Genomic DNA, 18,312 nt, shown 5'->3' on the forward strand with positions numbered 1-18,312 from the left:
CCGTTTGTTAATATCTATTTGTATGTGTAGCACTTCTAAACTCAGTAGGGTCTAATGTGTTATTTCTTATATATTTAGTGAAAATAATAACAGTAAAAATACATAAATCTCAAATATTATTATATTATTATATATATTAATTTTAAATTATTAATGCATCTAACAATTAATTATGAATCATCAATATGGGTATGTGTTTCTATAAACATAAATAACATATTTAAATTAATTAATGTGTCTTCAATAATACTACCATTTTTCTTAGAGAATTTATGATTATTACTTGTCCTTGAGAGCCTTCACGTTAATCTCATTTCCTCCAATGCTATTATCTTTACGATCCATTTTTAAACAATGATCGAATGTTATTTTAAAATCATAAATTTATTATTAACGTATAATAATATAACAAACTAAAATAAATATTCTAAACTACCCAATCCTACCCAAATCATGTTTTATGTCTGAGCACTGATAAAATCTATATATTAGAGTATGCAGAACCTTTATCCTATGCTCTGGTAAAATTATTTCTTAAAGTCTACAGAACCTATAATCTATTACTCTAATACCAAATGTAATACCCCAACCTCGAAGAGTCTAGGATATTTACTTTTTACCATTGATTTACAGCAGAAGTAAATAAACTCAATTATTATTAAATCAAAGCGCTAATTATCCATATTACAATCATTTATTTCAAAAGAAGAAAAATTACATAAGCCAAAATATCTGGCATCATACTAATATCTATAATCAAACTTCATTTTTTTCTATTCTATTCCCACCCGCATGTTTGCTATGCCTGATTTCTGATATGTCCTTCAGAGTTATCTGAAATATAAAAATATGATTGGGATGAGACAACTCTCAGTAAGTAAATAAGATTATTATTAGTGTGTGACCAAAATGAGTTTTTAAAAATTTCGTAAAATAATATTTAATACTATAACTTTAAAACTGCTTCTAAAATAAATGTAAATTTAAAAATTTCTACATAAAACTTTTACCATCAACTATAACAGTAAAATTTAATAACCATATACTATGACCGTTAAATTAAACTTTTAACTTTAAAACTATAAAAAAATATTTAATTATATACATACATATACTTTTTCTTATACGTTTCCTTTAAATCGTCATTTAGGCATAAGAATGATCATTTTCATATAAACTTATACTTTTCCTTCAAATCATTAATAACTATGTACACATAATTAAATATGTATAAACGTATATTGTAAAAATCACCATTAGGCCTATTTGTCGTAAGTCATATTTACCCCAATGACTGGGTTGTGCGGTCCAAAGACTGAATTTAGTTGGCTGGCCGATCAAACTAAATCAACGTATATAAACATTAAGTGAGATTTTCCTTGTTAAGTCCTGGTCCAGAACCAAGTGTGCACTCAGGAGAAATTCACTAACATAAATAACCACTCTGTAAACAGTGTGGGTGCACTCTGATCCATTTAAACTTTAAGCTGCGGTACCGAACATTTGTAACTTTGAACTTCCTTTACCATAAGGAGTTTTAAAAATCATCTTATTATAATTTATGCAATTTAAAATAATCTTATGAAAATCTCACTTTTACTCATAAAAAATGTAACGTAAAAATAAACTCATGCCACACAATTTTTGTGTTAAAAAATATATATATATATATATATATATAATTTTTTCTTTTTTAATAGAAAGAAATGCTGAAAATTTATCCGAGTGAATTAGAACATTTCTTAACTCAAAAATAAATGCAAGTATATTAAAAACAAAACTGGTATAATTGAATACGCATAAAAATAAACTCAGAAGAATTTTATGAAACTAACTAACATAATCGAAATTTACTTACAAATAAATTCGGGTATAAATTTTAAATAAAAAATCCTAACATAATCAAATTTACTTACCTCTTCTTTTACCTTATACTACGAACACAATGACTATCTCTAAAAAATGAGATCGGAAAAAGTGGGTGAGTGAGAACTTACTCAAAAATTCTTTTTTCACCACTAATTCTTTCACTCACTAATCTTTTTCTTCCTTTAAAATTTTTTGTGAAAAATGAAGGTTGAGATCTTCCTATTTATAGGAAAATTTTGGAGAAGAAGTTGAATTTGTAAAAGTGTTGGGATGGGTGAAATTATAATTTTTTTTTAAATTAAAGAATTGGTATAGGATGGGCTTGGTATAGGTTGAGTATGGGATGGGGATGGAGGTTATGTAGGAGTATTTGCCACCATTCCTATTAAATAAATTTTTAATTTAATTACTTAATTAATTAATTAATTAGTTAATTGATTTTTTTATTTTTTTATTTTTTTTAAATCATTATTATCATTATTATTACTTTTAAGCTATATTTTAGTATTTTTTAAAAAAAATTAAATTTGAATTTCAAAAACTCATGTGGGCCCCACATAGTCTTGTGCTCCCCCACACAACTTCAAGACCCAAGTGGGTCTTATGTAACTCTAATAGTCCTTATACGGTTTTATGAGCCTGACACAACTCCGGGACTCATGTGGGCCCCACATAGTCTTGTGGGTCCCACATATGATACCTATATTATTATTATTATCTTACTATGTATTTCTACAAATTATATCTGTCAAAACACTATTTTATGTATATGTACTTATTTACGTGTACAAACAATGTCTATCTTATTTATCTTATGAAATTCCATTTTGACCAGATCGACCTCCAGGGAGCGACTGAGCCGCAATGGTCTCTAAGCACTCACTAAGACAAGGTCTTTCTTAGGCATCAAACATGGAATCAAGGATCCTACAGAAAAACACTTCTATATTGATATTAACTTAATGACCATTTGGGTCATCACAGGCCATCTTAGAAGCTTGTGGCGTTTATAGTTCCCATGTATGAGTGGTCTTATTCAAGTTGTTCTGACCATCTCAAACGTTTGCGGCATTTATAATTCCCAAATCTATGTTGCCCCATTCAAGTTATCTTGACTATCTCAAAGGTTTGCAACGTTTAAAGTTCCCAAATTCGAGTTGTCACATTCAATTTGTTCTGGCTATCTTAGATGTTTGCGGTGTTTATAGTTCCCAAATCTGAGTGGTCCTATTCAAGTTATTCTGGCCATCTCATAGGTTTGGGGCATTTAGAGTTCCCAAATTCGATTAGTCACATTCAAGTTATTTTGGCTATCTTAGAGGTTTTCGACATTTATAGTTCCCAAATCTAAGTGGTCTCAAGTTGTTCTGGCTATTTCGGAGGCACAAAACATTAGTTCCCAAATATGGATAGTCACATCCAAGTTACTTTGATTGTTTCAAAGGCACGTGGCATTAGTTCCCAAATCTGAGCAATCGTGTTTTTTCAAATTTGTGAGCTACTCTTGTGGTTCATGGCATGATTTCCACATATGTGGGAGCAATCTTCTCATAAACTTAGGCAATTTACTCCTTACTCTGTAAGTTTGTTAAGTTGACCTAGAATTTTGTATATTTTGTAGATCTATACATTTTTCTTTTGTAGGAGTTTAATTTTGTTATATAAGACCCAATCCAGAATTCGGGTCTTGTATCTTTATAAATTTGTTACTAAAAGATGACAAATGACTAGTTTTTTGTCATCTCAAGTAAAAAATCTATAAAGAGGACAGTTGTAGACACCCCAAATTGTCCAAGTTTATACAAGAAAAAATAAATAACATTTTATTATTTTATGAAAAATACAAAAAATAGGAAATACATAAAATTGAAAAATATAAGGAAACAAATTTTACAACAAAAGAAAAAAAGACAAAGAGGTGTGGCCAACAATCTTCAAGCTTCCAATTTAAACGTGCAAAGAAAAATCAACAAAACAAGTGTGTGAAAAATGTGCAAAATAAAGGATTAATGTTGATTGATGAAATTAGGAAATGATTGATTCAATCAGCATTAAGTTGATTGAATCTCAAAGCCTATAAATAGAGGCTTCTGAAGTAAGGAGGACACACAGTGAAAATTCACACAAGGATACATTTATAGAGAGACAAACATACGAGAAATTAAGATTGAAGAGCAAAGAGTTCTTGAGAAGTTGAAATTGAAGAATTTGTGAAGCTATAGAGAGAATTCCAGAGCTTGAGGGTTGCTAAAAGTTAGAATTTGGAATTCAAACATGACAGAAAGGAAAAAAAAAAAGCTGAAGGAGTTTGAAGATTAAAGGTGCCACCTGCAGCATCACCGTTGTTGTCGCCGCCGGAAGGGTGTTTAAGTGTCGTACTCCTCTTGAAGTGTCTTTCTCTCCTTGCTCGTCTCCCTTTAGCTTATGGGTGTTATGTGAAATAGTGTTTTGGGATTGGTTAATAAAATGGGTCACGTTTGTTCTACTGTTAATTTGCAGAGGTGATTTTTTGGGTTTTAATTCTGTTGCCTATTTCAATGGTGTCATGTATTTTTGGTTGTGTTTGTATAATTATATACGAATTAAAATATTGAATTGTTTAGGCCTAGGCTTTATATTAGCATATTTTATTATTTCTCATTCCCGGGTTTAATTCCTTTCTTTACACTTTCATTGTTTTCGCATGTGGTGTTAACTAATGCTACCTTTATTTGTATTTATTTAATCACATTCCATGAATTTATGACCATGTATCTTCCCTCATATTCATTCACATAGTTTTGGAATTGAAAGTTTACTTTTGTCATCTACTACAGGGTGTAAGTATTTATCAATGCTTTATACATCTTTTTGTGAATTTTCTTTCACTTGATTCTTGTTGAAGCTTTGTTAACTGATTATGCATTAGTTGCTTAGTGTTGTTGAGTGTTAACATTCTCAATTCTCCATTTTTTTTCTATCCTCTTTTAAGTGGTCGATCGTTCATAACTTTTTTGTTGGGTTCAAGACTTTTATTTTCTTTCACTGACTTCTTACTTAGTTGATTCCATGGTGCTTCTTTTAATTTTCCATAAAAATCCTTGCCTGTTACAATGAATTTTTTTTTTTTTAAAAAAAAGATAAAACAAATAATAAATAATAGTTGCCACATGTCACCAATATGGGTGGACACGTTGTAACGACCCGAAAATTTATACTGCTATATTTATAATAATATGCTCTGATACCATAATTTCAGTATTGACCCGAACCCGAAGTGGGATAACAAGAATATCTGTCCATAAACCAGTCCATGAACCAAACAGCGAAAACACATAATATCTCAGATACAATACTAGAAATCTAAAATCATCAATCATCACATAGTATCTCCCCATAAACATAAATACTACTCAGGGTGTACCAAACATCACTATATACCAGTACTCACAGGCACATGCTTTCAACAAAATTATCTAGATCCCACCCCAGAGCACTCTATCTTTAATTCCTCGTATTTCCTAAAATGTTTAGATTCTTGGGTGAGACGCATCTCAGTAAAAAAGGATAAATTATTATTAGTGTGTGGCAACATAAGTTCTAGTATACCATAAACATATCTTGTAAAAAATTAACTATAACTAATAAATCATGTAATTCTGTACTCATACTTATATTAGTCTGGTAAATACATACTTTTCAACATAAGCTTACTTCATCATAATAAATATACATGTAAATCATCTGTTATAACTGTATAATACTGAAAGTTTACCCCTGAATGGATAGTTAGCTGATATCATGTATTACCCCCACATGATTGGATTGTGTAGCCCGTAGGCGAGACTTAGCAATGGCTAACCTACCACGTTAAGCCAAACATAACGCATCTATAAGTACGATTGGCCTACCTAACCTAGTCCGGACTGCCAGGGGGGTACTCTACTTTTCTCTGAGTATAATCGATTATCCAATCATCAACACTCTATCTGAGAAGTGAGGTGACATTGATATAACATAATAGCTATGACACTGATCTAACATAATAGCTATGGTACCATACTCTAAATCTAAACTAATCAATTAGGGTTTTGCTACCATATGATACATTTCATATAATATAACTGTATCATAATCTCATTTTCATATTCTTGCATAAAATCTGTCATTTCATAATTTCTATATAAACTGTCATATCAAAATTGATCACGGCATAAAGCCGGCTGAACTGTCACAACACTAGGCCGCCTGAACTATCACGGCACTCGGCCGGTTGAACTGTCACGGCATTATGCTGGCTAAATTGTCACAATATATTGAACAATATCATAATTTCTGTAATATTTATAACTTTTCTAAAAGTCATTATCAAACCTTACTTGTGTTGTACAATCATAAAATAATTTGACATGCTTATATATATATACATACAGTAAAAATGTTTATACTCATGTCACACGATTTGAGTATTCCTCTATAATATACTAACTACCTAGGAAAAATATATTTTGTTAAGAGATAACATTAAATCACTTTCTAAGGTTTACTCAACTCAAATGCCTGGTTTTCCCAAAAATATACCTTAATTTATAAATACCATTTTCATATGCCTAAATATCCATAAAATCATATATATAATTTCTATAATCAAATACTATAATTTAATCGGTAAATTTTTTAAAAATACCTGACATAATCTATCCTCTTACCTGTCTACTGAAGATGTGCCTGTAGGGATCCTAAAACGATGCCTGCAGTGTTCACACAACACCCTGTATTCAAATACTTTAGTTTAATCGGCTCAACCACAGAATGATAGCTATTTTAACATCCCTAAGCTCACACACTCCCGTTAACCAGCTAAATTTTAAAAACAACTGACATAATTTATTTTCCTTACCTCAGCCTTGAAGTGGTGCCCAGGATCCCCAAACTACAAATTTGCTCCAGTTAAACTATAGAGATTCAACGTCGGGATCCTGAAATGGTGTTTACCAATCGATTTGGGCTTAAAACATACGAGAAATTGAAGAGAGAGAGAGAGAGAGAGAGAGAGAGAGAGAGAGAGAGAGAGAGAGAGAGAGAGAGAGAGAGAGAGAGAAGGTGAGAGGATAGAATTTTCTAACAAAAAAGTGAACTAGAACCCTTTTTATAGGCTGCAGGCCCAGCCAAAATCGTCGACGGTTTGGTTTTTAACTAAACCATTTTTCAACCGTTTTACCTTTATTGAGCCTCAGTAATTCAAAATCGTCGACGGTTTTTTTGAAACTCCTCAAACCATCGACAATTTGGTCCTATACCAAACCAATTTTTTATTTTTCTTATTTTATTATTATTATTATTTTTTTCGGGTCTCTACATTCATGACCCACTGAATTCGGTTCAAACCGGTTGAATTAGTCCGTTTTCCAGAACTGTTGTTTTTTTATTATTATTTTATTTTAATTTTTTATGTTAAAATTTTTAATTGAATTTAAAATTTTAAAATTGAAATTAATAATAATAATAATAATAATAATAATAATAAAACTAGAAAAAAATTAGGAAAAAAATTTTAAAAATCAGGAACAATAGATATTTTGGCTCAAATAAATAAAATAAATTAATAAATTAAGGAAAAGTCTTTAAAAATTGCAGAAAAAATGCTTTAAAATTATAGAAAATTTCTACAAAATTTTGCAAAATTTTGGGAATGTTTTTTAAAGATTATTTTACTTAAAATTTGATGATTTTACTTTATTTTTGTGTGTGGGCGTCTCAATGATTTAACAAAGAGTAAAGAGTTATTTCAGAACTCGCCTATATTAGTTTTGAGGGAGAGTTTATCTAAAAAAATCCCCTCGTTTGGAGGTCTTATTAAATATTCTTAAATCGTACTTTAATTTTCATTTTTCTTTTAAATTATATTTTCTTATTTATTTATTTATTTTAAATGAGTTAATTAAAGACCATTAGTTTCAATTTAAGGATAATGCATAATTAATTAGACACTGTTTATAGAACAGGTGTGTAGGGGGTACTAGTACCTTCCCCTCGCATAACTGAACTCCCGATCTCAACTCTGGTAAAAACAAATTGAGACTACTGATTCCTTGGTTGGATTAGTTTAAAAACCAATTAATGAGTAGTAACTAGTTGATCTAACCGTAGTTAGGTAAATAATAAGTTAGTGACAACTCTATCGAATTTCAACATTACTATTTCTTGCTATTATGGACCCTTCTCTGAAATTTTGCGACAGCTAGTTGCGATACTATCCATAATGCTCACTACAGGCACTAGTTTACTTGCAACAAGTATGAGCTAATTAATGATATGGATCACTCAGGGTGTTTAAATTAAAACAAATGAATCGAAGAATATAGTTGCTCATATTAGAACAAATAATACATCGGCCCTCGGGAGAAAAGATCAAAATCAAAATTAAAATTGAGAACTTGATAAGTTTGACGTTCAAAATTAAAAAATAAAAAATTAGCAGTCCACTAAAAGGGGAAAAAAAACACACACACACACACACACATTGCATCGCAACAGTATCATAGAATCGCATTTTTAGACAACCAAACAGCTTTAGAAGATGTATAAATAAAATTATGAGATAGGCTCAAGAGGAGACATAACATAATTTTGTTAAATATATTTTATTGAATTAAATAAATTTTATATGTAAAAATATCATATTAAATTAAATGTATATATTTTAGTGCACTTAATATTTTCTTATTCGTGTTATCTCATTTTATTAATTAAAAAAGCTTTAGAGGCCTTCATTTCCCCAAACGACGGCGGTCGGCGCTGCAGAAGTGGCGGTGGTGGGGGAGTGTGAGGCTTGGCGTGCGTGGGGGTGAGGACATATTATTTTTCAAAGTTCGACCGATATGAAATAATGGCGACGCCCTGACCCCAATGCCATTTCAAGGAGGGGGTCCCACATTTCACCTGTATCGCAGGACGAAGGCCAGGCTGCTGACGTGACCCTTGCCCCCCACCCCTCAATTTCTTCTCGCCTATATAGTTCATACCCTAGTCTTCCCTCAACTCGTGCCCTTTACAAACTCGACGCTCCCTCCTCCTCCTCTCTCTCTCTACCGAGAGAATGGATCTCCAAGTACTGCTCCAAATCTCTGTCTTCTGCGTGTCTCTATTTCTGTTCTTCAAAAAGGCGCCGTTTCTCCAGCGCCGCCGCTCCTGCTCCGCCAGTACTGGAAAACTGCCGCCGGGGCCCGCCGGCCTCCCCATAATCGGAAACCTCCACCAGCTGGGGTCCCAACCCCATCAAACCCTAGCTAGGATGGCCAAGCTCCATGGCCATCTCTTCACCCTCCAACTTGGCTCCATCACCACCGTCGTCTCCTCCTCCCCCGAGACTGCCCATCAAATCCTCCACAAATACGACCAGGCCTTCTCCAACCGCCCAGTCCGCGACGCCGTTGCCTCCCAGCCCGACGTGGAGGGCACCCTCGCCTGGGTCCCTGGCGACCACCGCTGGCGCAACCGCCGCCGCATCTGCACCACACAGATGTTCAGCCCCCAGCGACTGGACTTCCTGCAGCACCTCCGCCACGAGAAGGTGGGGCACCTGGTGGCCCACATCCGGAAGGCGGCGGCGGCGGGGGCGGCTGTGGACGTGGGGCAGCTGGCGTTCGCGACGTCCCTGAACCTGATATCGAGAACCATATTCTCGATAGACGTGGTGGACTCGGCGTTCGAGTCGGCGGGGGAGTTCAAGGAGTTGGTGTGGAGGATAATGGAGATATCGGGACAGCCCAACTTATCGGACTATTTTCCGGTGCTCCGGTGGTTGGACGTGCAGGGGATGAGGCAGAGGATACAGCCTTCCTTCCGGCGGATGCATGAGATCTTTGATGGCATCATCGGGGAACGTGTGAAGGCTAGAGACGCCGATCGGGCGAACAGGAAAGGTGATTTCTTGGATGTGTTGCTGGATCAGTGCCAAGAACAGGGCTCTGATTTAAACGTTCGGACCATCAAGCCTTTGATACTGGTACGCCACAAAAATTTCATATATATATATATATATATATATATGCATTAATATCCCTCCATTCATATTTATGTGTATATATATATTTTTTTTGTTTGCAGCAGCTATTCATTAGTATAGAGTAGGGAAAACACTTGCACAGAAAGATATTTGTGCAAGAAGGATGAAAATACTCAAGATAACTATTTTTTCAAAGCGCTCATGAAAGATATTTCTATAAATGGGATTTCTTTTTTTTTTTTAAATCCTCTCCGTGCCGCTCCACTTTTATTAAACTGATAAATACAAACAAAAATTGGGCATGGATGATTGTTAAAAAGATCTTTTTTATTCTTCTAGTTTTTCAAAAGATTACAGAAGTAAAATAATCATATTTAGGGATTGTATTATCGTCTTTGACTGTGCATGCACAAGGGTCTGCTTTTCACAATATGGGCCTAAGTCAATAATTTATTCAAGGAGCCTTAATATTTTGTTTAATTTTTATTTTTATTTAAAATTAAATTTTAATTTTTTGAGATGCAAAATCACTAATTAAAATTTTATATTTAGGATTTTTAAGTATTAGTTAGTAATTGATTATTTAATTTTTGGTCAAATAACTTACAACAAAAAAAAATATTTTATCTAAATTTTTAGAATATACAAGTCATTTTCTATCATCTTTCTCTCTATTTGATAATTTTCGAATATAATATATATTTAAAAAAAATTTTAAATTTTTATTTTTTTGAAAAATTAAATCATTATTCCTAATAGAAACTTTTTCAATTAGTAAATTTCTTAATTTTGTATCTATATTTTTCAAATCATTATTCCTAATAGAAACTTTTTCAATTAGTAAATTTCTTAATTTTGTATCTATATTTTTCTAATATTTTGGATCATAAATATTATCATCATTATTTTTTTTTATATTATTAAAATGTCTTTTAAAAGAAATTTCATTAGTGAATATTTTCTGTATATTAATGTTATTTTTATTATTATTATTATTATTATATTCTAATTCCATCTCTGAAATGAATTGCTCGTTTTTTGGAGGATTTTCATCTTGTTTATTTATATTTTGCTTAGAATTAAAAATAAATTTATCAAGAGCTCCCTTTTGAGATACTAATTTTTTTTTTTTTTCTTTCTTTGTTTTTCATATTCGGAGTTATATTTTCTCGTTGATATAATTAAATTTTAAAATTAACACTAACTATAAATTAACAAATTATGTAAATAAATAAAAATAAATTTAATAAATCTATAGAAATAGTAGATTGAAACAATATAGTCTGATTATTATTATTATTGTAAGTCGATGGCGAGCAAGACTTTAGAAATATTGGATTCTGGTCAGATACAACGTTATAATCTCAAAGCTTTTAAAATCTAAGAAAAAAAAATTAGAGTGAAAATAATAAAAAAATAATATATAAATATTAAAATAAAAATTAGAATTGATGAAAATTACATATAATCGAAGGCTCGAAGATGATGAATACAATAGTTTGAGCAAAAATTATAGAAAAATTAAGAGACGAGAACGTGAGAGTGAGATGAAAAAAAATTTTTAGAGAGACTAAAAGAGAGAGATGGGAGTGATATAATTTGAAATACAATAAAATTATTAGTTAAGAAATATAAGATTTGAAAAAAAAGAATTAAATTGTATTTATTTTATATTTTAAAATATAATTTTATTACTTATTAATTAGTTGGGAAGTTATTTATGGGAATAGAGCATAATAAATAATATTAATATTATTTAATTAAAAAAATTTTGAAATTCAAAAATAATATTATTATATTAAAAAAGTTGAGGGGCCCCAAAAATATTGGGCCCCTAGGCGCCTGACTCAATTGCAGGGCACCCCTGCATGCACATGGATTGACCTTGTAACTCGGAAAGTTATATTTTAATCAAGCAGAGGGTATCCAAGAAATGAACCCCAGTACAATAAATCTACATGTGTAGCCACGTTTAGGATGGAAGCTAAATCTGAAATATTTAATAAAATATTTTAAATTTAAAATTACTATCTTATTTTTTGGATTATTAATAATTTTGTTGAAAATTTTAAAATAAAAAATTCTGACTCTTATATTAATGTTAAAGAACTAAAAAAAAAAAAATGTGATATTTTTATAATCTACAAAAAGAAGAATCTGAAAATTGAGAATTATTTTCTAAATATTGAACACATCATTAAGTTTTTCTCTTCACTTTATTTTTTTCTTTTCTCCAGTTAATTTAAGGCTATTTGAAAAATTAAAATTTCACAATATGTTTTGGTTAATATTTATGAAAATTAATATAACTTAAAATTTTTAATTAAAAAATATTTATTTATTATTTTTAAATCAATTGATATTTTAAATATATAATTAAAAAATAAAATTACAAATAATATATAATAAAAATATTATAAAAATAAAAATATAATTTATTATAATTATTTTAATTAATTGTTGTACTATTCAAATTTATTTTATAATAAAATCTTTTTTTTACATAACAATTGAAAAATTGTGAAAATATTATATTATTGCTTTTATAATTTTATATATATATATATATATCTTAATTTGAATTCTATTTCAATTTTTTTCATAAATAGTTAAAAATTGAAAATAAAAACTGAAAAATGACCATATAAAGAAACTTATTTATATAATCTGTTTTCTTTTTCACTTTTCTAATCTTTAACTAAATAGTTTTATTTTATTTTTAGATTTATGAATTGGTTCTTTTAAAAATTAATAAATAAATAAAAAATTGTCTTCGCTTAACTCATTGATAGATCTTTTCAAATACTTAATAATTGATTACTAGCACCTTTAAAAAAATTTTTAATCTTTTGGGAGAATGAAATATAAGGAACATCTATGGAGAGATGTAGGGTCGATCTCATCTTTACAAATTACTTTCAAAAATTTTATTTTTGAGCCCACTAATAACCCTTCAATTCCCGTCCATCTCTTTATTTGTCGCCGTGATGATGATGATGATGATGATGATGATGTTGTTGTTGTTGTGTTGTAGGATTTATTCATCGCCGGAAGCGACACATCTGCCATAACCACGGAGTGGGCGATGGCCGAACTCCTGCGCAAGCCGGAAACGCTGCAAAATGCACGGAAAGAACTCATCGACACAATCGGCACCGACCGATCCGTACTGGAATCAGACATCGAACGCCTCCCCTATCTCCAAGCCGTCGTGAAGGAGACGATGCGCCTCCACCCCGCCGCCCCCCTTCTCCTGCCCTATATTGCCGGAAACGACGTCGAAGTCTGCGGCTTTACCATTCCCAAGGGCAGCCAGGTCCTGGTGAACGCGTGGGCCATTGCCAGAGACCCCTCCTGCTGGAAGGATCCGACGTCGTTTTGCCCCGAGAGATTCTTGGACTCCAGCCTGGATTACAAGGGTCACGATTTCGAGTACATACCCTTCGGGGCAGGGCGGAGGATCTGCCCTGGACTCCCTCTGGGTGTAAGAATGGTGAACTTGGAGTTGGCTTCGCTCATCCACTCCTTCCATTGGGAACTTCCCAAGGGAACCACGCCGGAGAGCTTGGACATGCAGGAGCAGTTTGGCATCACCTTGAAGAAAGCTGTTCCTCTCTCTGCTATTCCCTCTGTCAGAGTTGGATCCCACTGTTAATTAGTTGCTTCATCTAACCCCTGCATATGTTACACGTCATCTTTGTTTTTGGAATTACAATGATCATATTAATTTATGGCACTAGATGTTGGATATGCATTTCATTTTTCTTTTCTTCTGTTGTTTTTGAAAGCAGCTGATCTTTTGGGGGTTGCAGATGGTCGTATACCAAATAAAAAAGTACGTATGCTTGTTTTTACCCAATAAAAAAAATTTATGCTTATCTATGTCTTTGATGAATCTTAATGGACGCATTCAGTGGTGCTGTTGTTTGTAGGCATTTAAAATTTGTAATGCTTAGAAATAAATTGATTGCTCAAAAAGGCATAATATTTCTTTTTAACTAGTTATTTTCACGGGGCCAAATGAAGATGATTGGGTGGTTCTTTTATCCAATTAAGTACGACTAGTATCTTATAATTTATGTCCCATATATGCATATGGGCACTTGTCAAGTGATAAAGGGCTTGAGGATTTCACCCAATCCTACTTGGTGCTATAAAAAGCCTTGTATTGGCTGTTCTAAGAATGAAAAAGGGGAGAAAGAAAAGATAAAAAGAAGAAAGAGAGACTTGGCTTGAAAAAGTAGGAAGAGACAAGTATAAAATCAAGAAATAATTTTCATTTTTCAGCAACCTTAATTAACAATTAAAGAATACTCAAATTATGGACGATTTTGGATGATCGATTTTTCTTTCAAACATCTATGACTCGTGATTAAGCTTACGTTAACGAAGATTCATTTATATCCATGCTCCAATAAATTGTTAATTTCATCGAATCAACATATCTTGGTAAATTGATTCAAGATCAAGCAAAACCAACTTCCGTAGGTTGTAATATTTTGCCAAACAAGAAGATTTACCATCTTCTTGTTTGGCAGTAATCTCAAACTCTTAAATTAGCAAATCACGTCCAAACATATCAAAGATTGAATCAATTCACCTTTCATAAATCATTAAATTGATCCTTCGAAAGTTTTATCACCCATTCTATCCAAAATGATAGATTTGGTCAAATTAATCTCATATTAAGCAAATCCATCATTTGTAGATCATCAAAATTAATTTTTCGACAAATACACCATTATCTTTGGAAACAGAGACCTCAAATTAGTGGATCCCACATTCAAGGAGATTGAATCAAAGCGCAATTTACTTCAATGTAAAATATACAAAGATTGTACTTATGTTTTTATTCATTATAAAAATTAACACTTGTTCCAATTTTCTTGTCTTAGTTTTTAAGGCATGAATTTTGTTGTTACAAATTTCTGGCACGCTAGTTGGGAAAACTCTTCCTCACACTTCTTACTCTTTTGAATTCCACATCATCAAATATGATGACGCCTATGAAGAATCAAGCCAACAAGAATGTTACCACACCCTTCATCATATTTGGATCTACAATTAATGATGCTAATACCACGAACAACTCTACCTTTGCAGGACCACTCACTTGTAGCAGATCATGGGCCCTTGCCTTATAGGGTTCTTAACAAGCTAAGAAAATCAAGCCAAAATGTACAATGATTCTTGATCTCTTTGTTGAAAAGATGTCAAACTTGGAGGTTTCTTTGATCTCCAAACAATCTAGGGGTGGGAGCAAAACATCGATCCATATGACAAAAGAATAGTCTTCTGAAAGTTTACAGTCTAGATCATTTCTTGGAAATCTTGCGGAAGATATTTATCCTATACAACTAAATATCCCCTCTTTTGTTAACATCATGCCTACTATGATGACTGGTACTACCACTGTGGAAGAAAAGATCGCAGAAATAGAGAAAAAGATCTTATTCCTCACTAAAATAGTTGAAGACAAAGATCTTCAAATTGTCTCGCGTATGAAGAAGATGGAGGTGCAAAACAATGTTGAATCTAGCCAAGATCTATCTAGAATTTCCTCCTAATTTTTCTCCTAACATTGCTAGTTTTTCTCCTCACTCAACCTCAGTTGCTTCATTATTTGTTCAACAATTGTAGGATAGGACAACAAATACAGTCCAGGCACAATATGGTGGTCCATCCCAAAGTTCTCTCATTTATTTAAAGTCATACACCAAACGTATCTATCTCATGAGGATGCCATATAGATATCAACCTCCAAAATTTAATCAGTTTGATGGGAAAGACAATTGAAAATAACATGTTGCTCATTTTATCAAAACTTGTGAGAATGTCAAAACTCGTAGTGATCTCCTTGTCAAATAATTTGTTATATCTTTGCAAGGTAATGCATTTACTTGGTACATAGATTTAGAATCTAAATCCATTGATAGTTGGGAGCGACTTGAGAAAGAATTATTAAATCGCTTCTACAACACTTGTCGTAATGTTAGTTTGATGGAATTAACAAACACCAAGTAGTGGAAAGATGAGACTGTCATGGATTACATTAAAAGGTGGTGTGCCTTAAGTCTCAATTGCAAGGAGCAGATTTGAGAAATTTCTATTGTAGAAATGTGTATCCAAGGCATGCATTAGGGATCTCTATACATCCTCAAAGGGATCAAACCACACACCTTTGAAGAATTAGCTAAACATGCACATGACATGGAGATAAGTATTGCAAGGCATAGTAACCAAAATCCCCTCATGGTTGATCATAGGAACGAAGATAAGGAAATAAAGAAATACACTAAGCCTTCAAAAAGTTCAACCAAAGATTCAATGGTTGTGAACACTATCCCCATCAAGACAACTATAAAAAATAAGAAGGAAGAAAGAAAACTAACTATTGACCAAATGGTGAAAGGAGATGCCCTAGTTTGAAGGAGAGAGGAAAGAAACAGTATTCATTCCCTCATTTAGATATTCCAAAAAAAATTTGTCTAGTTCCTAAAAAATAAATTAATTGAGTTTTCGAACTGTAAAAAGATTTGAGAAATTGGGAAAGACCGATGATCCGAATTACTATAAGCACCATTGGATTCTTGGTCATCCTCTTAAAAAATTCTTTGTAGTCAAAGATCTTTTCATGAAACTCACTATATAGAGACAGAAATATAGATATTGAATTTGATGATGTAGTTTCAAACTCTTGAATTGCTCGAAAATTTGCCATCTCACATTAGCGTTGGTGATCTTGTTAAACTTCCTAAGGGTGTGAAAGAAAAGTCGATCCATATCCTTAAAGGTGTGGATGGCATTGAATGTGAAACACCTTTAAACCTTTAAGAGAGGGAAGAAGACACCCTTTGTGCCAGTTTTTGATCCACAATCTCCTTTACAAATAAAGATCTTACATTGGATTCAAAACCACATAATCGATCATTTTTTGTTTCCGGTTACATTCAAGAACAGAAGGTTAACGAAATTCTTATTGATGGTGGATCTACAGTTAACATCATGTCAAATGTAACAATGAAGGAACTTGGAATTACTATGGATGAGTGATAAAGTCACCTAGTAATTCAAGGATTTAATCAAGGCTGTTAGTGTGTAATTGGTATGGTTAACTTGGAACTTATTACAAGTGACCTGCAAACCAGTGTCATGTTCCATGTCATTGATGCCATAACAACTTACAAGTTGTTAGGAAGACCATGGAATAATGAAAATTAGCATTATACCTTCGACTCTTCACTAATGTTTTAAATATTTTCAAGGAGGAGTAAGAAAAGTAAAAGCTTATCGCAAGCCTTTCTTAGAAGCTGAGGCTCATTTTGTTGATGCCAAGTTTTATCAAGAAGGTGAGGCAATAAAGGAAGCACTTCTTTCTGATATTCCTTCTACAAGCAGCGTGAGATAGGGAGCAAAGCAGGTTGAGTCCTCCTTGCCTGACTATAATGAGATTAAGAATGTTCCACAGATAATGAATGCAGTGACGACAATAAATCTTTACTATCTTCCAATTACTCTCCAATTTTGTGCTACGTTCCATTGTCTCAGTGTAAGAAAACAGAATCACTATTTGCCAAGTGTTCTAAGTCTACAACAAGTAAGGAAACTTCCCCTCAAAAACTAAACCTAGAGGATGTTAAAAAACTCAAAGAAGGATATGTCACACCTTTGACAAAGTTGTCTAGTTCTATTGTCAATAAACTTTTATAAGGCTTTATTCCTTCATCTCAAATTTCTTTGAAATGTGATCATCTTCCAAACCAATGAACAAACGAAGGTTTTGACCCAAAAGCCTATAAACTTCTCAAAAAAATTAGGATTTGATTTTGAAAACCCGAATTCAATGGAAAAGTTGAATCCAGAGCACACTAGAGAGAATATCCATGGTCTTAGTGAAACATAAAGAGTTGCAACAACAAGAGTTTGACATTCTTTTCTCAATAATGAAAATTGGTTATAGTCTAAAAAAATATGTAAAAATATCAATTAAAGGGAAGGCTAAGGTGGCAGATTCACAAATATTTATTATTTTCTAAGTTGTAATAATTATTTAGGTTTAATGTGTGCATGCATATCATATGATCTAAATTGAAGCTCAACAAATACCTTGGATTGACCATAGAACCTCCAAATAACATGAAAAATCTTTTTCATAAAATTTCTAACTTATGCAAAGGTTTTAAAATTGTTTTGAAGTTAAAATAAAGTAAAAACTAATTTTTACAAAGGGGTCGATCAACCAACCAGCTGATCGGATAGTAGAAATGAGCATTTTTCTCTATCCATAACTTCTTATCTTAAAAATTGTTCAACATGAAAGTTTTGGGATTTTCTCTTAGCTTTCTGTTGATATCAAGAACGTTAAATTTGGAGTCATATAGAAAACGTTATGGTTAAAACAATAAAAGATGTTCGTAGCAGAAAAATTTCCTTCATGTTTCGTTTGTATCAGTGAT

At 32.2% G+C, this 18,312-nt stretch overlaps 1 protein-coding gene across 1 annotated transcript; it reads left to right on the plus strand.

The window, feature by feature from the left end:
- Window positions 1-8,882: 8,882 nt before the first annotated feature.
- LOC131164525 (geraniol 8-hydroxylase-like) lies at window positions 8,883-13,731 on the plus strand. The gene is made up of 2 exons (XM_058121789.1): window positions 8,883-9,856; window positions 12,891-13,731. Exons 1-2 carry the CDS (start codon window positions 8,948-8,950, stop codon window positions 13,509-13,511), a joined length of 1,530 nt encoding a protein of 509 aa, XP_057977772.1. The 5' UTR covers window positions 8,883-8,947; the 3' UTR covers window positions 13,512-13,731.
- Window positions 13,732-18,312: the final 4,581 nt, after the last annotated feature.

Source organism: Malania oleifera, chromosome 9 (genome assembly GCF_029873635.1).
Source record: "Malania oleifera isolate guangnan ecotype guangnan chromosome 9, ASM2987363v1, whole genome shotgun sequence".
Lineage (NCBI taxonomy): Eukaryota > Viridiplantae > Streptophyta > Magnoliopsida > Santalales > Ximeniaceae > Malania > Malania oleifera.

Excerpts from the sequence above, each read along its gene's own strand:
- LOC131164525 (XM_058121789.1), top strand. The coding sequence starts at position 8,948 with ATGGATCTCCAAGTACTGCTCCAAATCTCTGTCTTCTGCGTGTCTCTA. Across the intron at positions 9,857-12,890 it reads CCATCAAGCCTTTGATACTG|GATTTATTCATCGCCGGAAG; the intron begins GTACGCCACAAA and ends GTTGTGTTGTAG.